Consider the following 24,906-nt stretch of genomic DNA (forward strand, 5'->3'; position numbering starts at 1 on the left):
CCAGCATCTCTTGATCTAGTGGCCCCGTCACTAGTGATGGGAGGGGAGATCTTTACTCTCTCAGAAAGGGTCCGCAATCTGGGGGTCCTCCTGGATTCATGACTATCCCTAGAAGATCATTTGACGGCCATGACCAGTGGGGCCTTCGCACAGGTACACCTTGTGCGCCAGTTGCACCCTTTCCTAGATCGGGATGCCCTTGCCACGGTCACTCATGCCCTTGTTACATCTCGGTTGGACTACTGTAACACCGTCTACATGGGGTTGCCCTTGGGATGTACCCGGAGACTATAGTTAGTCCAGAATGCGGCCGCGCGGGTTGTTACGGGGGCTTCTCAGTACTCCCGTGTGACACCTCTCCTGTGCGAGCTGCACTGGCTGCCGGTGGCTCTCCAGGTTCGTTTCAAGGTGCTGGTGTTCACCTATAAAGCCCTACATGGCTTAGGCCCGGGGTATCTGCAGGATCATCTCCTGCCTTCCTCCCACCGTTCGGTGCGCTCCTACAGAGTGGGCCTCCTTAGGGTGCCGTCAGCCAGACAATGTCGGCTGGCGGCCCCCAGGGGGAGAGCGTTCTCTGTGGGAGTGCCGACCCTCTGGAATGGGCTGCCCACTGGCCTCAGGACAGCCCCGGACCTCCTCTCCTTCCGCCGCGAATTGAAGACGTGGCTTTTCCACCAAATGGGCTGAATCCGTAGGGGTGACTTCAAATAATTTTAATAATTTTTAATTGATTTTAATTTAATTTTAAATTGATTTTAATCTGTTTATGTAATTCTTTGTTTTGTTTTGTAAGCCGCCCTGAGTCCTACGGGAGAAGGGCGGTATATAAATTACATAAATAAATAAATAAAAAAAATAAAAAAGATTGGCCTAAATAAAAGTATTGCCTCTTGGGAATTCTTTGACTCCTTTTAAATTTAACATTGTAAAGGATGGTTGGGGAGTATTCATGCAATAAGGCATGTTTTTTTTTTAAAGTGAGTGGTTCATATCCAATTTTATGTCTATGGATTCCATAATCAATCTGTTGGAAGCAGCAGCACACTTGGCGAAGGGAAATACTGACAGGGAAATGGAAAAAATCTGTAAAATTAATTTTATTCAATTTCTCCGTTCAAAAAAGTATGTAATCTATGCATTTTGTATAACTTCCTAATGTATGCATTTTCCCAATATGAATGATGTATTTTTATGCACACTTTCTCTCCACAGTGCAGTTTGAAGGTATGTTTTACATAATGCATATTTTTCAAATATTTCTTTAAAGTTGAAAAGTAAGTAGTTAAGTCGGGGGGGGGGGCAGATTTTTATTGCATAAGTATCTGTCTGATCTCAGATCATTTGCTTCTGACTTTGCCAGCAAAGTCCTTAGGTTGCTGAACTGATTCGGTTCTCAAATCATAACACTTCACTTGAGCTCCGTGTGACTTTGGATAAGCAGACTTTTGATTGACTATTCATTCTCAAAGCAACTGTGGGATGAAAAAAGAATGGGGATAAGTACATGGTGTTGATTAGTGATAAGTCAGCAGAAGATCACCTTAGCCTGAGTTCACAGAAAGGCAGTATGGGGATCATTGCAAGCTTTTCTGAAATTGTTTCTGAGGAAGAGAGAAGGTGAAAATACTGTTGATGTAGAAGTCGCCCTTTGAACAAAATAAAGACAGAGAGGGAACTGCCATGTCAACTAGTTAATGTAACACAGAGGTCTTCAAACTTGGCAGCTTTAAGACTAAGATTCTCAGCATAGCTGGCTGGAGAATTCTGGGAGTTGAAGTCCACAAGTCTTAAAGCTGCCAAGTTTGGAGACCCCTGATATAACATGTTGTTTGAGTCATTTCCTGGGGACATCAATAGCATGCATATAAAAGTGAGAATCACTACATCTCTGGCCAGTAACCATCCAAAATAAAATGTGAACGGCGCTCCATGAAAGACTCTCTTTCTCCATTCTTTGATCTACAGTAAATCGGCAGTTCTCAACCTATACAAGTTTATTTATTTATAAAATGCATTAACCGCCCATCTTACTGCATTGTATTCAGTAACAACTTTATGAAGTCTGGGACTTCAACTCCCAGGATTCTTCTGGCTAGGAAATTCTGGGAGTTGAAGTCTACACATTAGTTAATGTTGCTAAGAGTGAGATACACTGATTAATGTTCCAAAGGTGCTTTTTTCAAAAACAAAAGAAAACAAAACATGATCTGGATAATTGAGAATTTCCATAAACGAATATTGATTAAGTAAAACTGAATAATTTAAACATATTGGAAACAGTTTCCAATCAGAATCTAAATTAAGATCCCCCCCCCTAAAAAAACAGGTTAGGTTTTTGAAGAAGGTCACCTTCCTAGTTGCTCTACAATTTGTTTCACATATTGTTTCCCCCAGCTTTTCTCATTGGTGAGGGATGCCAGAGGAGAGTTAATTCAGCTAAATCTGTTCTTTCCCACTATTTTTTTAGACTAGTTCCTACAAGATATTTGAATTGCTAACCCCTATTCCATTTCTGGCTCAGTTTTGATATCTATTTATTCAGTCCCATTAGCAGCTTGGCATTTAACGTGCAGATGCATGCATTTTTCCCAAGTTGCCTTGGGCTGTGTACTGTACCTTTTGATAAACATACAAATTTTCCCTGAACTCCAAATTCTAAAAGGATTGTGCATTGCTTGTATCTTCTCCCCCCTCCTCACTTCCATCGGTTTTGCCCGTGTTGCTGCCAAGAAGCAAATTACAGCTAATCAAGCCACCCTTGTTTGCTTATGAGATAATACCTTCTTCAGTTCACGCCATCAAGGTGTGGCATATGTTTATTCAGCCCAGGTTTTAAGAAGTGATGGACTTCAGAGGCTTCTCAGCTGTGTCTTGTGGTGAATCATATCACTGAAGACTGTCAACTCTGATTTTTTGGAGCTTGATGTCCAAAGTACAACTGAACTCCTGTTTGGGGAAAACTTCTATCAGTAGGAAGAGGACTCTTACATTGGAAGGTTATGATTTGTGTCAAGGTTGGTACCATTTCACTATGGAGAGAAAAAGGCAAGAAATGTGGACACTTTAAGAGACATTACCTTCGGAGAATATTATTAGAATCTTGGGAGGGGGTTAGGAATAGGTATTACTCAATGATTCCGATTTGGTTTGTCCCACTAGAGGCGGTAACACATTTGACACTATATAATAAGGAAATATTACTGACTTATCAGGACTTGCTTGACCCTCAAGGGGAGTTGAGGACTCGTGAGGAGCTTATGAATCATGGCAAGATGGTAAACTGGTGGGCATATGCCCAAATACAATCAAAAGTCAGAAGGGACAAGGGAAAGGAGGGAATTTATAGATCACTACAGGAGTTAGATAAAATCTTAATGAGAACCGAAAAGAAATTACTTTCAAGGTGCTACCAGTTTTTGGTATCACGATGGATTGGTGAGGAAGTGATTAAGGATACCATGATCATTTGGGGGGGGAATCTCGGACTTTCCCCGAATCTAGATAAATGGGATGTGATATGGAATAGGAATATGAAATTTACTTTGTCAACCCTCTACAAGGAAAACATATATAAAATGGTTTACCATTGGCATATTCCCCCAGGCAATAATTGCAAAAATGTTCCTGGGAGTTTCCCCATCATGTTGGAAGTGTGGGAATGGTAGCGGGACATACTACCACCAATGGTGAACATGCCCCAAAGCAGGCAAATATTGGTCCAAGGTTCGGAACTTGATAGTGGAAATTACAGGATATAATATAGAGCTGAAACCAGAGATTTTTTTATTAGGAATGAAACAGACAAAATAATGAAGGAAAACTGGTACTTAATCCTCCATATCATTACTGCAGCTAGGATATTATACGCGCAAGAATGGAAAAATGAACTATTATCCACAGAGAATAAATTGATTTGGAAAATTACAGAATGCGCAGAGGCAGACTGGTTAACAAAATTACTTAGGAACAAAAAAGATTCTGATTATTATGAATGTTGGAATTTATGATATATTTGGGTGAAAAAAAAGAGAGGGAAATAAAATGGACTGTATGAGTGGTATAGGCGCATATTTGTGTACGTTAGTTGCAATAATTTTGTATATATATATATGTAAAGCATTGTTTTTTAAAAATGGAAATAAACTTTATATAAAAAAAAAAGACTGTCAACTCTGATTTTTTGGAACTTGATGTCCAAAGTACAACTGAACTCCTGTTTGGGGAAAACTTCTATCAGCCGCCTTCAAATCAATGTCTTGCAAGTGAGTTGACACTATTATCCCCTAGCCATACCAGCTGGAGGATGGTGGGAGTCTGGGGAAGGCCACCATGTGAGATCTTTCTGGTGTTCCAATTCCTTTAAACCCTATCTCCAAATAAAGTGATAAGAATCCACCCACACAGGAATCTCTGATGAAACAGATTAGCCTGCTATCAATGATAGGTTATCCCCATACTACTGTGATGTGTCTAGGTGGAGAAGTTAGAGCCTGCCATTGCCACATTGCATTTCACAACATTCATCTCTTATCTGCTCCACCTCTCTGCATACATGCATGCAGACACCTACACACAAACAGGCCCAACACTTTGATATTTGCACCATTAAATACTTCTGGGCAATTGCTATAGGAGAGTGACAGCAATTTACACAGGCAAATTGGCACAGTATTCCTATGAAAATCTAGTTTTTTATTGTTTGGACAATGGAGAGGAAGGAGGCACCAAGATCCCTTGCTGTGACCAGCAATTAATTGATGGACAGTGTGCTGAACTCAATCCACTTTAGCTGTTGTTATTTTATTTTATATGTTTTTTATTTTATTATCTTGACTTGACTTGACTTGACTTGACTTGACTTATTAAATTTCTCTGCCACCCATCTCCCCTATACTCTGGGTGGCTTATGAGTCATAAGCCATTTAACCAGATTTTGAGAGATCAAAATATAGACTGCCAAATATAGATTTTAGACATTTTTTTTATTTTATGGATTTGAACAAATTCATTCCTTCCTATGAAGAAATCTTAAATATTAAGTCCAGCTGGGTTAAAGCAAGAACTCAACTAACCTAGCACTCTGTATTCTATAGCTCTTAGAGAGATCTTGCATCCCCCAACCAAGCTATTGTTTAGAAAAATTTGGAGAAGTTGAAATGTCTTTGTTTGTTAAAAAAGTAATTTCATTCAGAAAAAAATTGTGCATAGTTGATTTGGCCTCATGGTGTAGATCAAGGCTGTCATCCATGGGCAGGATGCGTCACCCACTGGCCACACCCACACCCTGTTTAGCGAAGGGGCAAAAAAGTCCGGATATGTGACTTTTTTGTGACACCACCATGACGATGTGAGTTTGACACCCCTGGTGTAGATGATTGGTGAAGATGTTCAACTGAATGTTTGTCCAGATTGAAAAATAAATAAGCCAATTCACTGCACTTAGAAACTAGCATGACGGCCAAGCTCCTTTATTGGTTAGACATTAAATTACAGCTGACTTTGTAACTAAAGGGATGGGGTTGTCTGATATAAAAAAAATCAGTTGCTATCATAACTCTCATCTCCGAAAAATTAAATATGTATTCTTGTAGGCTATTTATTTAAGATATTTAAATATAATTAATACTGCAGCCTATTGTGAAATCAGCAAACTACTGTGGCATTTTATATACCAATATTTGTGTCTTCTTCTGTTTCAATCTGTGTGTAGTAGGAAAATGCATAGTTTGAATTTTAATATAGAGAAATTCTTTTAGATTATCTGCTATTGTCCAGTCTCATTTTCCTTACTCCCTCATTTGTCATCAAAAGGACAACTCTGCTGCTTCCACACATTTAGCAAATAGTTGAGGGAGACAGGATCATACCAATTATTTGTACCTTGTGATACTGGCACATTTCTTGGTAAACCTCAGCAGCTGCCTATTCCCGAGACAGTACCTGTGTAAGTAGGTTTTTCCATTCAACCACTCTTGATGGCCCAAGTACAAAGCTGGGTATATGTGATACATTTGTTGCTATAGCACTGCATCAGAGGTGGGTTTCAGCAGGTTCTGACCAGTTCTGGAGAACCGGTAGCGGAAATTTTGAGTAGTTCGGAGAACCGGTAAATATCACCTCTGACTGACCCATCTATTCTCTGCCTCCCGAGTCCCAGCTGATTGGGAGGAAATGGGGATTTTGCAGTAACCTTCCCCTGGAGTGGGGAGGGAATGGAAATTTTACAGTATCCTTCCCCTGCCATGCCTACCAAGCCACACCCACAGAACCGATAGTAAAAAAAATTTGAAACCCACCACACTGCTGCATCCCCATGGGGATTGGGATTGTCCCCCTGGTGCAAAATAGGTAAAGCTTCATGAAGACTTAATGCACCTATCTGGCATCTTTTCCTCTTATAAAATGAACCCCTCCATCCCACCATTTACTGTTTTGTTCTGAGAGTATAAAAATGGGTTTGGTGGCTATGAGTGGCCCACGTATTACCTACCTACCTACCTACCCCTTTATCTATTTGATGATGAAGATCTTATTTATCTGGTCACAAGGCAAGCTGAAGCAGTAGGAAAACAAAGTAGTTCTTTCCTAACATTGCCAAAAAAAAAAAAAAATGGTCTTTTGTTCTTCTGTCTGCTTTTACAATTTACAATGGATGAGAAGACTGAAGAGGCAGAATGCGCCAGCAGTTAATCTCCAGAAATAGAACTTGGCAAAGGAAAAAAACAAACAAAAATCCATTTTGTCTTAAGCATGAAAACTTTACGAATATAAAACAACATTCTGCAAGGATTAAAAAACACATTGATGGGGGGGTTTTTTTGATGCACAGCTGTGTAATGATCCACCACCCAAAGACAGGCTCAATTGGCTTAGGGCCAAATGAGATGTTACACGCAGATGTATGTAGTAGTCCTCAGCAGACTTTCTTTTCAAACAAAACTAATTTGGAAAGATGTGATTGGAACATGAGGAATGGGGGTCTTACTCCATAGTGCTGCACCCCTACGCTTTGGTGCCCTAGGCTAGTGCCTACTCAGCCTTAGCTTAAAGCCACCTCTACTTGCACCCATTAACTAGAACATTCATGAATCCATGAATGTTCATTATTCTTTTTTTCATCATAACATTGATGGTCCTTTTTCAAGATAGGACGATGCCTAAGGAGCAAGAGGCAGGAATAATAAGAGCTGCTTTCTTAATTTTCAACTGCAGCCAAACACCCATCAGTAAAATCTTGTCTCTAAGCTGGGAAATGTGAAGGCTTGTTTGTTTGCAACGATCTGTAGAGTATCAGAACTACACTTGCAAATAAAGAGGGAGAATGAGAGAGGTGAGATAAGGGGCATTACCCTGCCACAGAGTATGTTGCAAAATCACACTCGGGTGTCCTTCAAGTCCTGCAAGTAGTATCTTCTATCGATGCACTGCTCTTACCTGCCTTTTGACATACTGAAAGCTGAGGATCTATATCTACACAAGGAGGCAATGAGGTGATAGAATCCTGAGGTGGAAAAAAGGCAGTAATCATTTTGAACTACAATAGTGCCATCCTTTTTTGTTTGAGTGAAAACTTATCTACAAATTGAAAGATAAGCAGAGAGCCGTGTAGGATAAAATATTTTTCCCTTTACCTCTGTCCTCTGGATGATTTCGACTCCCAACAGCCCAAGTCCTAAACATCTGGAAAGTCTTCGTTTGAGGAAAATTGTGAGGGGGTTGATCAGAAAGGAAAATTATATGTAAAATGGTAGCCCAGCACATAGAAAGCAGTTCTGTCAGCCAATCCTTTTGTCCAGTGGTGAAATCCAATTTTTTTTTATTACCGGTTCTGTGGGCATGGCTTGGGGGCATGGCTTGATGGACGTGACAGGGAAGGATACTGCAAAATCTCCATTCCCACCCCACTCTGGGCCCAGCCAGAGGTGGTATTTGCTGGTTCTCCGAACTACTCAAAATTTTCGTTACCGGTTCTCCAAAGTGCTCAAAATTTCCGCTACTGGTTCTCCAGAACCTGTCAGAACCTGCTGGATTTCACCCCTGCTTTTGTCCCTGCAAGATAATTCCTCATACAGGAGCTTACCCGAAAAAGTCTTGTTCTATTGAAACCAAGGAAAGCAGGAAGAAGGGTGTCTTGAAGATTTCATGTAACAAAATGGACAGTGAGAAAGTAGGTTGGTTTTCTGCGTGATTTTGACTGCAGACCTTTCCCCAGAGCTGAGTTGAAGTGCTCTCCATTCATCACTGCCTTTGTGAAATTTGCTGTTTCTTTTCCACTCACTCTAGTCATCTGATTTCATTCAAAGTAATAGGTAACAAAGCGAAACAGATTTTCCACACCTTTTGAAGCTACCCTTGGACAGTATAAGAATAATAGGGAAAAATATTACCTTAATTCTGGTACCTGGACTTTAAAGAAAGTGTAGGAAAAATATTGACACCTTTAAACTTTGATGTTGGAAATGACTCCTGAGAATATGATGGACAGCCAAGAAAACAAACCCAGGGATCATTGAACAAATCAACTCAGAGGTATAAATATCTAGGCTCAAATTATCCTACTTCAGACACATTATGTGAAGGCACAGCCCTTGGAAAAAGACTCTAATGCTGGAAAAGGTGAAAGGAAAAAAGAGGACAGACAGCAACAAAGTGGATGGACTCAGTTACAGTGGTGGTAAGTGCTCCATTGGGAGATTTGAAATAATAAATTAGGGATAGATTGCCAGGAAGAAAATCTATTATAGCTAGCCTATGTATAAAAGATTATATGGAAGAGGAGCAAGTTTTACTGGTCAAGACTGATTTGGAAGTGGATTAAAAAATGACAGACTACAAGAATGATATGGAAAAAGATGCTACACAGGATATACAAAGGAAACAGTTGACTTTTTAATGATTAAGATGGACATACAAATAACAAACCAAACCAAACGAGTGACCACACTGTTCAGTTCAGTTCTGTTCAGTTAGGACATCTATTGGTCAGTTGAACTGTTGCAATTCAGGCCCTTTCCCTTGGGGTCCAAGCTAACAGTAACAGAGTTGGAAGGTACCTTGGAGGTCATCTAGTCCAACCCGCTGCTCACACAGGAGACCTATACTGGGGATTCGAATCACCGAACTGCGGACCTTTCTGATCGACAAGCTCAGTGTCTTAGCCACTGAGCCATTTTTTCCCCTGGACATTGAAGAGCAGGGCAAAGCTACCAGCTGCTGTGGCATGGACAGCTCCCTGAAGCAGTAAGCAACCAAACTAGAATGAGGGAAATGCAAGGTAAATAGGAAAGAGTGCTCTCCCGTTTAATTAGGCACTGCTGCAGTGCCCAAAACTTGTCTGACAGTTTGTGTCTTGAATGTAGGCCTTGTGCTATTTCAGAAGGTATCTGATGTTGTAGCTCAAAAGAACTGACTTTATTCCAGAGAGCTGTGACATGTACTTGTTAATTGATGTGAATGAATGGAATAAGAAATAGAATATACAAATGTACACTCTAGATAAATGTTCCAAATGTTGAATTCTTCCCAATTTAAATCTTCTTTGTAAATAGGAAAGCAGCACAAAAAACATAGGTGTTAGAATCTTTCTCTTTCGTTTTCTAGCTTTCAGTTTGCAATACATTTTCTCTGAAACATTCAAGGCAATATCTTATACATGCAGATAAAGTGGTGCTTCATTTTACCACTTATTTTTTCTCTGTATATTAACCCTAACCCCGCTGTACACTAATCCAATGATATCTGATTCAGGGGCTCCTTTCCAGGCTTGGCTTACATTTCCTGTCACAAGCAATGCAGCAGTGCATCTCAGGATATCACAATGCATTGTGTAGAAAGCTTGTGTCCATAACTTTACATGCACAAAGTTCAATCAGGCACACCTGCAGCTCAAAATTGTTTCAGGATAGTTGAAAGGGGGAGAAAAAAATCTTTGTCTAATATAGGAGTGGTTAATCTGTGGCCTTTACTTAATTTTTAAGCATAGCATTCAGCACCTGGGTATGGTGTGTGTGGGAGGATGTTTGAGTGTGAAGTAAGAAGTTGGCAAGTATCCCAAGCGTATGGGCGAAGAACGCTATGAAAAAGCTCCCAGATTGTTTATGTGTATGTGGTGTGCACCAGGTGTATCCCACCTGTTAATGGGCTCTACTGTGTTTTCCCGAAAATAAGACCCTGTCTTATATTTTTTTGAACCTCAAAATAAGTACTTGGCCTTATTTTCGGGGAGGTCTTATTATTTTGGGGCACGTGGAGCAGGACAGGGCTCCTATTGCTGTCTTACCTGATTTCCAGCTCTGCGTTTAAATATTTTTTGGGAGGGTTTATTTTGGGGGAAGGCTTATTTTAGCGCATACGCTCAAAAGCCCACTTGGGCTTATTATCAGGGGATGTCTTATTTTTGGGGAAACAGGGTATTAGTGCAGTTGGTATGGGGCTCTTTGACTGGGGTAAGGAAGGCATGGGTCCAGGGTGAGGGAGTAAAGGGCAGGGAGGGATATCCAATGCTTTCTACTGAGGGAGGGAGGGAGGGATATCCAATCCCATTCTACTGAGTCCAGAAGGATGGGAATCCTTCAAGTACCTACCTCTCTGGAATGACGACATTATGCAGATCCTAGGAGATATATCTTTTCTATAATGAGGTCCGCTCTTTGGAACTGCCTTGTCCTCTAATTGGCCGTACTAGCCTTCTAGAAGGTTATGAAAATCTGGCTCTTTTCCCATGTGGAAATTTGAGTTTGATTTGCCTGTTAATATCTAAAATGCTTTGAGGAACCTTGGAGTTTTAGTTTGATGACTATTCTTAGTTGTATTTTGCACTGTTTAGAATTAATTTCTTATAAGATGTTTTATATATATAGTGTTCTTTGCCCAATTGCCCAGTTGCTTGTTCAAGATGGGAAGCCATATAGATTGCCCATAAACAAACAAACAAATACAAATACAAATCAATCAATCTTTATCCACTTAGATACTAGAAGTAATCAGTTCAAAATTCTGGTCCACTCCTCTGTCAAATCCAAACAAGAATATTTTCTACAGTTAGAATATTTCCCGGGTGTCTATCTTGTCTGGAATGGGTCTCCTGCTTGAATAGGGGTTTGGACTAGAAGACTTGCAAGATCCCTTCCAACTCTATTATTCTGTAAAACCTGCTGCAAGGAAAATTGTATTCCTTTTTTCCAATGAATTGAGTCCATTAGCAAAATTATCTTACAAATATCGCTAGATACTTCTCTCAGTTTAACCAAAATCTTTTCCCCATAAAGCTAGGTTTCTAATTTGTTTTGGATTAAAATCTGGTTTTCTGATCCATCAGTCATTGTCAAGGCTGTCTATTATCTCTTCTCATACCGAATTCAATTTATTTTGAAACCTCTATCTGTTTTGTTACATTTTGGAAGATTGCTTTAGATGTTCAGGTGGCTGAAATGGAACACAATTTGTTATTATATGCTCGTAATACTTCATGTTATGTTGATAAGGGTCAGTGTTCTATTTTTGGATGTAGTGAAATAATTTGGTAAGTTATTGGGTTATTCAAATATATAAAGTACATGAATTTAAATCAATTTTTGTCTAGAGCTCATCATTACTTTTTATTGTTTTAAAGGGTTCAGGATTCATTGGATAGTCAAATATCTTTTCATATAGTGAATAGGACAATGGGACTAAATTTTGGGAGTGTAGGCAAAGAAAGTTTGGGCCTGAGCAGTGGATAACATTGGTCACAAACAATATCCCCAACATACCCCAATGGGTGTGGCAGATGGGCAATGGTTGTCTTCATTTTGGATGTGTTCTTCCTTTTTGCATCTCCCCTCTGCTATTGCTTCTATATGAAGAGGGGGGGAGGGAGGGAGAGGGAGAGGGAGAGAGGGGGGGAGAGAGGGAGAGGGAGAGGAAGAGAGAGAGAGACCCAAATAAACCTGTTGCAGTAAAGAAAAACAGGACTATTGCCTCTATCCTAGGCCCCATTTTTATTTTGCTCCATTTAAACTTTGGACAAAATAGGGTCTCTATTCCTACCTTCCCCTCTTTTTACTTTTAGAAACTCCTGGTATTTTACTTGGAACCAAAAGACTTAACATTTCCCTGGAAAACAAATGAATAAGATCAGTGTGGGATTCAGCCAGTTCGCACCATTTTGAGAGAACCGGTTGTTAACTTTCTAAGCAGTTTGGTGAATTGGTTGTTGGAAGAAATCATTAGGGCAGAGAACCGGTTGTTAAATTATTTGAATCCTACCACTGAATAAGATTGAGTTAAGGCTAGCCATTCACATGGACTGTCTTTTCAGCATTTGGAAATCTCTTCCTTTGTATGTTGAGTGAAGAACAGAAAGATACTCCAAAACTTGTATGTTTATTTTTTTATTTGTATTTGTCAAGCATATATGTATCATTGCTCTTTTCTTTTCTTCCTTTCAGGTTTTTCCCTGTTGCAAGCCATCAGAATCCTTCAAGAGAAACTGACTGCCTTTCCGGTTCAGCTCTCCTCTTTCCAGAAGTCTGCCGTATATGATTACTTTTCAAACACATTTCTCAAGCATTATTGGCTGTACCAGTTAGTGATGACTCGGGAGAGAGACCGCAATCAGACATTTGCCATTCTTGAGGTCTGTGCTCCCCCCAGCCCCCCTCCTTTGAGTGAAGGCATAGATATTGAAATGTGGAACTACCAGCAACAATTAGCTGCCCTCTGTGCAGCTGAAGAAGAAAAACAGGCCAGTATATTGCATATCCGAGAAACTTTGCATGCAGAGCGGGAACATCTGCTCAGGGAAGTGTACCAAAGGGTCAGAAGACAAACACAGATCCTTAACACAGAGGTAAATGAAGAATGTAGCATCCTTTACAGAAGTGGGGAACGATGGCCCTTTTATGACTTGTGGACTTCCAGAGTTGAAGTTCACTAATCATAAAAGGGCCATAGGTGCCCACCCCTGCTCTAGGATATTGTTAATTTAGCACTGTGTATTGTTAAATTATTATTGTTACACATAAGTAATAGGTAATCGACCGCCATTGAATTTCATTTAATCTCTTCTAAGGAACTTTGGTTAGGCATGGGCCTAGCCATTAGGTTTCTCAAATTTTAACCAGCAGGTACATTTGAAATGTTGAAAATATGCTACAGGCACTCGGGCTGCCATGGAATGGGGGTCAGGAATTGCCCATTCACAAAGGGAACTCTGGCATTGAGACTATAGATTCTCAAAATAGAAAGGATATCCAGAGGCTCCTTAGTGGGTATCATAGCTGAAAATTCTTTATCTTAGATCAGGGGTGTCAAACTTGATTTCATTGAGGGCCATATCAAGGCTGTGTTTGGGGGTGGTGGTGTGTGTGTGGCCAAGGTGGGCATGGGCAGCTCGATATCATTCATGTTGGGGGTGCTTCTGGTGGCCCAAGCACTCTGCCAGAGAAAACGGGCTCCCAAGTTCCATTTTTGGCTGTAACGGACTCCTGCAACCCTCTGCCAGTGAAAGTGGAGCTTGGGAGGACCACAGGCGGCCGTCCCAAGCTCAATTTTTTCTGGCAGAGGCACTATGGGCAGGTCCTTCACTGTTTCCAGGGTAGTCCCATGGGCCAGATCTAAGCATCCCATGGGCCGGATGCGGCCCCGGGGACTTGAGTTTGACACTCCTGTCTTAGATGATCTAGCCTTCCTCCAAGCTATTTCTGTATTTTTTCACTGCCCCACTTACTTTTCTTGTTTTGCTTGTGATTTTTAAGGAGTCTGTCTGACTCCTATAAGTTTTAGGACACTGGATTTAGTGGATTTAGTGGAGGCTCTTCTATTCTTATGTAACACAAAATTTAGTAACAAAAGTGAAAGCTTTAGGTTTGACTCTCATTTCCAAATTCTTATTCTTGCCCTCAAAATGTTTTCTAAAGCTCTGTCACTCCTTTATTTCATTTTGTCATTGCCACTCTGCCAATCATACATTGGCAATGTCCTTGCAACATGATTAACAACTAATAATAATGTGGCTGCATCAGTGGTGGGATTCTACTGGTTCGGGCAAACCGTTAGCTCAGACTTTCAATCGTGAGTGAAACTGTTCTCTCTTTCTTTGAAATGGGCCCACCCGCCTGCCCCTGCGTTATACTCACCTTTATTTCTGCTTCCAGCTGATTGGGGAGGCAGAGTGGATTGCCGCTCCTCAGCTGTTTTTCTTGCTCTCAGCAAGGAATTCAATTTTCAGCAAACTGCACACACGTGCGCAGCAAAGCAAGAGCAAAGCGAAGCGCAGCAAAGAGCAAGTGAAACGCACGCACAGCGAACTGGTTGTTAAACCGGTAGGATCCCACCACTGGGCTGCATTCACTTTTTGTTTTACTGGCAGTTTTTTTTTTTTGGTTAGTTAATGCTTCAATATATTGTGCGAAGATCGAACATTAAGCAACCAACCAGATAATGCACATGTTGTGTGAATCCAATTATTATATTCATCTGAGCAACCAACTGATCCACAAGACCACTTCTCAGGGCAAGAAGAGCTGATTAGATACTCACAGGAGGACATATCATTCCTATGACCTAGAAAGTGCTGAAGAGGTTGAAGGAAATAATGCAAGTTGAAATCCAACACACCCGTATGTGTGGAGGGAAAGCAATATTGTTGCCTCTCTATGGCTCTTAAACTTGCTGTTTGCTTCTTGATTACAGTTTGTATTGTTTACTTTGCCCTGAAGATTTCAGAACGTGCAGTTCACACTGTAGATTGACAGCACATGAGGGTTATGACTTTGGTTGACTCCTCCAAAACATTCTGTTTCTGCTCTCTCTTTGATTTGCATAATCAACCTCTGACGAGTTTATCACGTTTCAGATTGAAAATTCCCACCTGCCTGGGCTTGCTTTTCTGGTTCTTCTCTGCCCTGTAGAATATTGTTTAGGGAAGTGAGAGGCAGTTTTTTCACTTGTCAGCCCATCTGTGGAGTGAAATGAATGGCCCATTAATGCTTATGCATTTGTGTTTCATTCAGCTGCCAGCAAAGGCAAGTACATTCAAATGAATGGAGAGAATATCACCTTTTGAACTCAAGCGATGATTGCTGGAATATAATTTCCCAATCATTTTTTTTTTGTTTTGTTCAGTACCATTCTGGGGGGGGGGGGAGAGAAATCCAAATTTTGCTATTCCCAATTCTTTGTCAGTTCTAAATTCAGCCTATCATCACTGAGGCCTTCAAGGTCCAATGGATTTCCTCCAAACTTAACAGCTTTTGGGAAATTGATTAAAGGAATGTTACCTCAGCTGCCTGCTGGCTTCTTTTCACCAGTATCATTCATACATATTGCCAGCTGCCACCTTGACCTAAATGATATCCTGGGTCCCCACGCTGTTTTGTTGGCTCCTTCCCAGCTTTATAGTCAGATTAAATTTATGTTCCCAAGCCCCACCCTTCAGCAGGTGTGTATGTGTATATGCATGTGCATACTTACCTAGTCAGTGAGGATGTGTTTGGCTTGATAAATCTCAGCTGACATATGGACCTCTTCTCATTGCATTGCAATGTATATCATGATTATAGCACCCTGCTGTTTTTGAATACCTCTCCTGTTACTCTGCCATGTGGAACCCGAGAAATCTATCTCCTAGTCCTCCTTGGAGGCCAATGTCTTTGGCTGTCATATTTGTGTGTTCCATTGTAAAACATGCATTTATCGCCTCTCTGTTTACCCATCCATATTACTGTTCTTGTTGCTTTAGCATACTTTAATATTTTCTCCCAGGGAGATGCATACATTTTTAAAGAAATTTCACAGCTCGCAATTATTCTTATTGTCTAATTATGGAAGGATTAAGTGGGGCCCAGAAGCATTCTTACAAATAAAGATGACATGGGAAGTTGGTCATTCGGTTTTCAGATGACATTAATAAAGTATTAACAAAGTTAATGGACAAATAAAATAAAGTTAGATAGACAAGAAGCTTTTCCATGCTTTTTCACTAATAAGTATTCTTCAATCATTGGTATGCCAATATATGAAAGGAATCATATGCTGCGTAAACCTCAATGATAATTAAGCAATGCTATAAAAATATTACATTCTCACTAAGGAGGAAATGACCTTAATCATTTTTACTTTCACCTCACTGAAAGGCTATAAGCAAATGGATTGAAGAAGGTCAAGGCAGACAACATCCAGCAAATGGATATACAGAAGTTTGATTGTTTCTTCGGCCATATTTTTTGTTATCTTTTCACAGGGCCTACAAAGAATCATGTAACTACCGGTATTTACCAGTTGTTGAATTATGAGGGTATGCAAGTAACTTGTTTAGAAGTCCATCGTTCTAAGCAATCAGGAGATATTGTTTATCTAATCAAAGGACCAATAAGATTCTAATGATTTAGCAAGACATTATAAATTGTAAGCGTTCTCAAATGTTTTCATATTCAAGTCTCCCCAAAAATGCCTTTTGGGATATAGCACCAGCATATATTCGGCAATATTTTGCCAGAATTAATTTTGCTTGACCAGTCTGACCATCTAAAGCAAGGCTGTCAAACTCATGGCCCATGGGCCAGATGCGTCATGCGCTGGCCACACCCACACCTGGTTTAGTAAAGAGGAAAACAGTTGTGATAGGTCACGTGATGACGTGAGTTTGACACCCCTGATCCAGTGGTGGTATTCAGTCGGTTCTATCCAGTTTGAGTGAACCGGTAGCAGCAGCTGCGGGGGCTCTGCCCACCCGCCTGGACATCATCACGTCCCATTTTTTACGCTCTGCACATGTGCAGAAGGTTCGTACGCGCTTGCTCACATTTGCGAACCGGTAGCGAAGGTAAGTGAATACCACCCCTGCGATCTAAAGAGAATCTGTTGAGAGTCCCCATTCCTCATAATGGGCACTACACATAGTATGGAGGAAATGTTAGGCATTCTGTGGTAATCTATATTATCTGGACCGCTCTCTCATGGAGGTCAATATTGATTAAAATGACCTTGCTTTCTGCAATCAAATCAAATTAATACAATTGAAAGAAGCTGTGCTTGACAAGGTAGCATCGAGAGCATTTTCCTATAAATTCACCAAGGGTCGGATATGACTAAATGGTTAAAAACAGCCTTCCGATATGCCCCAAATAACTATAAATTTCCTCAAAGGTAATACTAATTGTAGTAGGTATTTTTATTTTTACATTATTTTTATACTATTCTTGCACTGTGTTTTTCTATGTGTTATTCACCATTCAGTGGAGACCCTCAAGCGATTCTTTAGATGATCACCAGATAAATTCAACACATTCACATCTGTTTGGATTGAAGCAGATTATAATCTTGTTAAACCAATCAATCAATCAATTGCCAACCATATTAATTGTTTAATATATCAGAAACATCAGATATATTAATTTTGTCTTCCAGACACTAATATCTTTAGTCAATGAAGCAATTAAAACACAGATCCAGAACCTGCATCGTATTATTCAACATGAGATCCAGACTACCTTTGAAATGTTGGAACTAAAGCTTCAGAAAAAGGCCTTGATGGTCAATTCACCTGCTCCATACCCACCTCCGTTCTGTCCTGACTTGCGAGGAAAAAAGTCAAGCAAACCTCCAAAGAAGACACAGGAGAACTCTTCAGAAAACGAAGACAAAATGGAGAAGGACCAAAAGAAGAAAAAGAAATGAAGATTGCTTTGGGGTTCTCTTATTGTGCATCCTTCAATGAGGAAGCAAGCCATACATCTCCTTATAATTGTACTTTTTTTATCCCAGGCATTCTAAGTATTTTGCCTTTCAAGCTGATTCTCCAGACGGATACTACTTTAGGCTGGAGGTAGGGTTCAGATGTCTGCGTTTTAAAAGGAAGGATTCTTTCATAGCCTTGCATTAACATATTCAATTTGCTATGGGAATAGATCGAGACACATCATACACCCATTATGTGAAACTTCTATTTCCCTTAGTTTAAATAACTTAAAATGTTAAAATAGATTGCCATTTTAGGAGAATAAAATTTGAATATTTTTACCTACAGAGGATAGAAATAGGCAAATAAATTCAAACTAACATTCGTGTTTGAATGTGAGAATCAGCAAGCATTACTTAACAGTGTAATCCAGTGACCTGTTCTGTGCTTCTGAAGTTTTTTTCTTTCAGCTTTTGCATGAATAGTGCCACATGTTGGCTGGGGAAATTGATTGAAGTTGTGCCACATGCCAGAATTCTTATAGCCAGCAGTACATGCATGTTTAGTTGCCTGCAGGTCAATGGTTCTATGCACTGTAATCCTAAACATTCAAGCATCATTTTAAAATTCAGATAAATATACAATTGGTGGAAATTGGATAATTTGTATTTATTTTTAAATTTGGATACTTTAAGTCAAAGCAATGGCTGTCAAGATACCATTTGCCCCTATTCTCCTGCCAGATACTTTCTCTTTGGGGATCTCTTGGTTTTGATCTTTCATCAACAAATTAAATAGGAATGCAGTTCAGTTTCAGGGTTCCACCCTCCAATAGCTTTTAGGTTTCTCAACTGTCTTCAGTTTAGGCTAATACACAGACACTCTAGGGCCTTAAGGGAAGGTCAAGTATTATTTGGGGGCCATACCCATCATCTAAGCAAATAATGGAATTTCCTTCCTGAAAGAGACTATAATAACAGGACTAATGTCCTCGTTGCTTCAGTGCTCTCCAAAATTTGTTGCAGCATGATAAGATCCTAGAAATTACTGTAAATTAAAGGAAAGGGCATGGGTGGGAAGAGGACAAAATGTGAAGATATCTGAGATGAAAGACTTCCTAGTCTTATGAGACTACATGAAAACAAAATGGCTTCATCAAAATTACTCTATGCTTGTGCTGCCAATTAAAAGTACCCTCTGTGATTTAGAGAGCATTGTCATAGATATAGACATATTCAGAAGGAAGCATTTTCCTCTGGGAAAATTAACAGCTTATTTTACAAGAGGACAGTTCTTTACAATGGCATGCTTCATACCAGTCTTCCCTAGCTTATTTCTATTTAATTCCTGTATTCTAAATGTACAAAATGAGACTGCAGAACCTGGAATCTCTTAGCTCCTTTGGTAAATAAATCCTTAAGGCAGTACTTAACATAGTCTTTCAAAAGTGGAAGGCTATAATGCCACTATAGGCGGCATGTATGGGCCCCCAGAATGTTCTAAAACTTGTCAACAAACTAATCCTCAATGTAATAGAAGTTATTCAGCCCATGAAGAGCAATCTTATTAATTCAGTTTAATTAATATAATTAACATACTTTTAATTGGATTTAAATTAGATTAGATTTTATCTAATTAAAGTTTACAAATTAATAGATGTATGAATGTTATTTGTCTATAACTTTGAAATAAAAATACATTTAATATAGTATAGTGAAGAGTACTGTCCTGCTGCCGAAATTAAAGTAAGATTCAATCACCTTGTGTTTGTGGAATAAAGAGCACTGCGTTTTTGTCTGTCTCAAGCAGCAAAATGCCTTTTGACCTGTTGGAGAGTTCTAATTTCAGTGTTGGTAAACTACTTGGAATAAAGAGCACTGCGTTTTTATCTGTCTCAAGCAGCAAAATGCCTCTTGACATGTTGGAGAGTTCTAATTTCAGTGTTGGTAAACTACTTTTAAGGAACATGCACCTGAAGGTTGCCTTTTTATACTAGTGGTGGTAATAATCTTAAAAGCTGGTTTTTATACTCTTGCTTTGTATATATTGTCTTCATCCTTGGCTTCTTTTCTGATAAAAGGCAGGATTGAACCGTAAAATGTTATCTATACACCTAAAGTTTGATCTGATAGAAAGTTATTTCAGGGATGAGTTCTGTCTTAGATACCCTTCCATCAAAGTGAAGAAGCAAGTGAAAGGAAATGAGGCATGGGTGTCTGATTTTTTTTTTTTAAAAAAGGCTGCAATCTATATTGGGTATTCTAGACCCCCACCACTCAAATACAAGGTCTGCTATGGGATGCGGGACATTGTATTTTCATCATGTTATTCTTTCAGGGAGCCATCTATATGTGTTCACAGAGAGCAAGAAAGCGACGTTATTTTTCTTGAAGTATAAACAAGTCGTGATTTTTCCTCATCCCTTTGCTTAAATATAAAGGTAGCCCCAGGACGCATAACATCCGGTTGGAGGGGCCGGCTACTGTTATCAGTCAGGAAACAGAGCTGGACACATCCTCTCCTAAGTCTCAGCAGCCTAAAGCCACCTCCAATGGCATGATTTGGCAGGAAAAGACAAAGTTGTGTGTCTTACTCCTTCTCCTTTGCACACAGCAGGAGCCTCCCTCTACAGCTCTGGGAAAATGAATCTTTTTCCTCCTCTAACAGATCAGAGTGGGAGAACATTTTTTTCTGCCTGAGAAAGCAGCAGAATTCGTAATGTTGGAATGTGAGGTGATACAGGACAGCCTTCCACCGCTGGGTACTAAGAAGAAAAAAACCTCTCTGAATGGCACAGTACAAAGCCCACCTTCCTCCTCCTCCTCTTCCTCATTATCATCAATCTCCACTCAGGATTTCCAAACATTTATCATTTAAAGCAAGCCCATTGAAGGCAGTAACTATTTTTGTTTTAGCAGCAGCCAAAGTTAAATTGAGTGGGAAGGGTCAGACTAAACGAAAGGCGTTTAGAATTTCCTAGAGTTTAATAGATTTTAAAAGCTGCCATCAGTGGAGTGTGTCACGGAGTGTGTTATATGTGACACTTTTTCCTAATGTCCTTTTCCAAGTCAAAGTAATATTTTCACTTTCTCTGAAGGAAGGGACAAATTCAAGGATAAAGTGTGTTACTTAGGAAAAAGGAGGTTTTATCTTAGTCCAACATTATGATCCTGATCCTAAAGTATTTCTTGATCCCTGCTTTGAATTTTGGGAGAAAAGGGAGAAAGAACCTATCATCCATTTTCTGCCATCACAGCACAGAAATGGGTAACCCCACTCAGAGAGATCTCTCGGTCTGTCAAGATCTGCATTCATATTCCTTCAGGGGTAATTGGTTGAGAAATACATGCTAGCACCCCTTTCTCTCACCTTCTCTGTCACACCACGGTTTCCCCCAAAGTTTTCCCTTTCTCCCTGATGCCTTTTTTTTTTTTTAAAATTTGATTTATATGCCGCCCTTCTCCGGAGACTCAGGGCGGCTTACAATGCGTTAAGCAATAGCCTTCATACTTTTGTATATTTTATACAAAGTCAGCTTATTGCCCCCACAAACTGGGTCCTCATTTCACCTACCTTAGAAAGGATGGAAGGCTGAGTCAACCTTGAGCCTTGGAGAGATTCGAACCAGCAGAAATTGCAGGCAGCTGTGTTAATAACAGGGTGTGTAGACCACTGTACTATCAAGGCTCTTTTACTTTCTTTCTCTCTCTTCCTCAACACCCAGGAGGCTGTCAGAAGACAAATACTGTCTATGTTCCTTTACTGGAAAATCTGACCAAAGGCCAGTCTGTTGATAGTTATACTGGAAAGCAAAGACCACTGATCAATCAACCTCTCCTTCCCTCCCTCCCTCTCTCTCTCTCTTGAATTTTTCAAGACAGTACAACTCATTAACAAACTTTGCAAGGATTTAGCTCATTTGAAGCTAAAATCTAAAGTCTTTATGTGAACAAAACTTTTTGTCAAATCCTTCAAAGCTGTAAAAATATAAGAGAATATCCACTGTGTTTTATTTCTCTGTTGACAAATTTCTAACTCTTTAAATCTTGAAGTTGGTGATCAAGGAGTGGGAGAAACACGCAGCTCCTGTTTCTTCAGATTCATGGAAAATTGTCCTGGGTCACAAACACAGCACACATTGGCATGATTCCAATGGCTATTCAGAAAGGGTGAGGTGATGATGTATGCTATGCCTGATGTATGTAAGTGTGCATATATGAAAAAAGGGTATTTTCAGATGTTGTTTACTGAAATAGTATTTGTCACCCTGCTGCCCTGCTTGCTTCATGATATCACAAGTCATGTTTATAAAATGTGCCAAAGAACTTTTCTTTCTCTTTTCTGATTGTGAATGTGAAAGGTGCATGCATGCACACCCAGAGACCTCCTTTCACCATAAACAGCAATATCACGTTAAGTAGAAAAATAGTCAGGGTTCTGGATTGGTCTGCAAATTTGGCCTTTTTTATTGTGCTGTCTCTAGACTGTTTTCACATTTCTCAAGCTTGGTATTGGAATAGTCACAATACTATCTAGCTCATCCACTACATCTAGATCAGTGTTCCTCAACTTTGGCAACTTTGGCAACTCAACTCAAAAGTTGAAGTCCACACACCTTAAAGTTGCCAAGGTTGAGAAACACTAGTCTAGAAGATTCTTAAACCTAAGAACCAACCAAATATGGGAAATTGGTAATGAATTCTCCCATCATTAGTTTTGACTTACAAGTGGCTTGTAAGTCATTGTCACACATCAGTAACATTTTATTAATGTTTCACCAAAGATGGATTCTTTGCTGTTTTCAATCACTTATGCTAGTGTTAACCCCCAGAATGATCAAAAACCTGTCTTTTGTGTTGAATGACTGTGCTGCATGTATTTTGTAATTGCTGTAATGTCTCCCCAGATTAATTTCCAGTTCTCTTCACCAGGCTGGTCACTTATCACTGGACAGGATCCATTTTCTCATTTTGTTTTTTAAATGTGATACTGAAAACATTTTCATTTTTCATTACATTTTTCAGGAGGGTTGTTTTTATTCATTTCCTAAGTTTAATCAGCTTTATAATTTTTATTAAAGTTAACAAATACTTTTAGAGTATTTATTTACTGGGTGATCTCAAAAAAGCTATGCAAAGTGAAAAACTGGTTATTACTTAGATAAGAGGCCATCAACAGATCCTAAAGCTCTGTTCAAGTTCTTTCAGACTCTAGGGTTCTATGGAACAGTTTGAAAAGCCCCGTTCTTGTTCATCCTATTGTATTAAAATACCATACAAATCCAAGCTGCATTAGCTTTCCCATTTTACTTACCCATGGATTTCATGAGATGTCACATGGACAGAACTGATACCAAGGATATCAGCTGTAGCCCATTATTTGGGAATTGCAAAATGTGGGGTTGGGAGCTCCATGTTTTCTGTTTTATATGGCCATGTCAAGTGTCTTTCTATTGTGCAAGAAGAAAACTCATTCTCATTGCTCAAGATTGTCCACAAAATGTTAGCATGCCTACTCCTTGGAATTTGTACTTTAAAAAAAAAGAAGAAACTTAGTGTAGTTACCTGTCAGGAAGGCTATAATAATACAGCAGAGAAATACTTTTCAGTATAGGAGCTTCAATTCATTCTTCTGACCAGAAGGGAGGCTATGGGAGATCTTTTAAGGATGCAGGTGCCTCAATGGAAGGAAGGAGACCAAACCTGTCCAATATCTTTAAGGAACTTGCAGAGGGAGAACTTTAAAGGGAAAATATTGGAAGAATTTCATCTCACCAAGGCCCTTCCATTCTTATGTGTCCTTTCTTTTACCTGAAAACCATACTGCTAAAATCAGTAGTACAATTTTGTACCATCTATGGGACTGGGAGTTATTAAAAGTCGATATAAGGGTCCACCTCTTTATTATGGCCATTGCATGTATATGATAAAAAGAGATGCAACTTCAATCACACACCCATGGCCTTCTTGACTTTTTTAACTTTCTCCCTGCAGATGCCTCCGTTTAGTAGCACAACCTCAGCATGCTTCAAAGGCTGCAAACGAGGTACTAAGGCGTGCTCTGGCGATATCCTCAAATTCCATCATTCCAAAAAGAAAGTTTTCTTCAAGATTAGAGTTCTAGAATTCTGGCAAGATGCCGTAGAGGGGACAGAAAATGGCCTTGAAATACAGCAGGAAGATCTGTTGTCATGGCAATGATCAGACAAGCAAAGCTTGATCCCACTGCAAGAAATAAACTTAAAGAAAACGCGAGACAATTCCTAATCCACATGAAGGTAAAGTGACAGAGGAGGGAAACGCATTTAGATTTGCAAGATTCTCTTACTATAGCTTTTCTAATAAATAGCTTTAGACCTATATGGCCTGGTTTTTTTAGTCTGGGCCTTCTTATAAGGCTGATAGATGCAACTCTTTTTTTCTAGTATTTAGGTGAGAATTTTGAGACCTTGAATTCTCCGAAGCATGAATTCTTTAAATGCAGAGCTGCCACTAGTCTTAAAATTGAAATGCTGGATTCAGGGGAAAGCATCCCCAATATCTAGGGAACTCATTAAATATATTATGTGGGAAATATACAGAGCTTTCCAGTACATCTTCCAATATGAATCTATAAGGAGCTCAAATAAACAAAAATGAGGAATCACAAGAATTCACTTAAATGAATTGAGGGTTGAGGAACAATTCAGTCAGGTCTATTTAGGACCACTTAAAGAGTATGATCAAATAAATCTCCAACCCCCAGCAGCTGTTTTCCAACACTGATTATACATTTATGAACAAAATCTTGCCCTATTCTATGCATCATGCTTTCACACTGAATTTCACACTGAAATTCTAGGTGTTGTATATCTTGTACCTGGCACCAGATTCATTGGAGTTATCCTTTGTAAAGTTTACATTGCATTGTTACATTGCAGATTATGAAACTTTGATTATGTTATCAAAGAAATTAGTTTTAATAAAAGATATTGAAATCTGGATGAAAATACTAAAGAAATTATCATAGATGGAGTTCCTCCCTTATACTACTGCCTCCATGTACTGTATATAAACAGATTAACTACCTTTACATAGAATTATTTAAATATATTAGTTGAAATTATCAAGAGCACAGAGTAACACACAAAATAATTATCTTAACAACTCATGTTTAATTCATTTATTCTTTAATATATATAAAAACATTATTTGTAGATTAAACCACACATTTGAGGAACAAAATTAGAAAAGCAGAATGATATAAAC

General features: G+C 39.4%; 1 protein-coding gene across 1 annotated transcript in view; it reads left to right on the top strand.

Moving 5' to 3' along the window:
* Positions 1-17,658, top strand: part of CUNH8orf74 (chromosome unknown C8orf74 homolog) — a 37,508-nt gene extending 19,850 nt beyond the window's left edge. The window contains exons 4-5 of the mRNA XM_070947302.1: positions 12,429-12,829; positions 17,389-17,658. Coding sequence (XP_070803403.1) covers positions 12,429-12,829; positions 17,389-17,658 — 671 coding nt within the window. The remainder of the gene's footprint in view (positions 1-12,428; positions 12,830-17,388) is intronic.
* Positions 17,659-24,906: the final 7,248 nt, after the last annotated feature.

The sequence above is a fragment of the Pituophis catenifer genome, unplaced genomic scaffold (assembly GCF_029215685.1).
Source record: "Pituophis catenifer annectens isolate HBS135680 unplaced genomic scaffold, rPitCat1.0.hap2 SCAF_1, whole genome shotgun sequence".
Lineage (NCBI taxonomy): Eukaryota > Metazoa > Chordata > Lepidosauria > Squamata > Colubridae > Pituophis > Pituophis catenifer.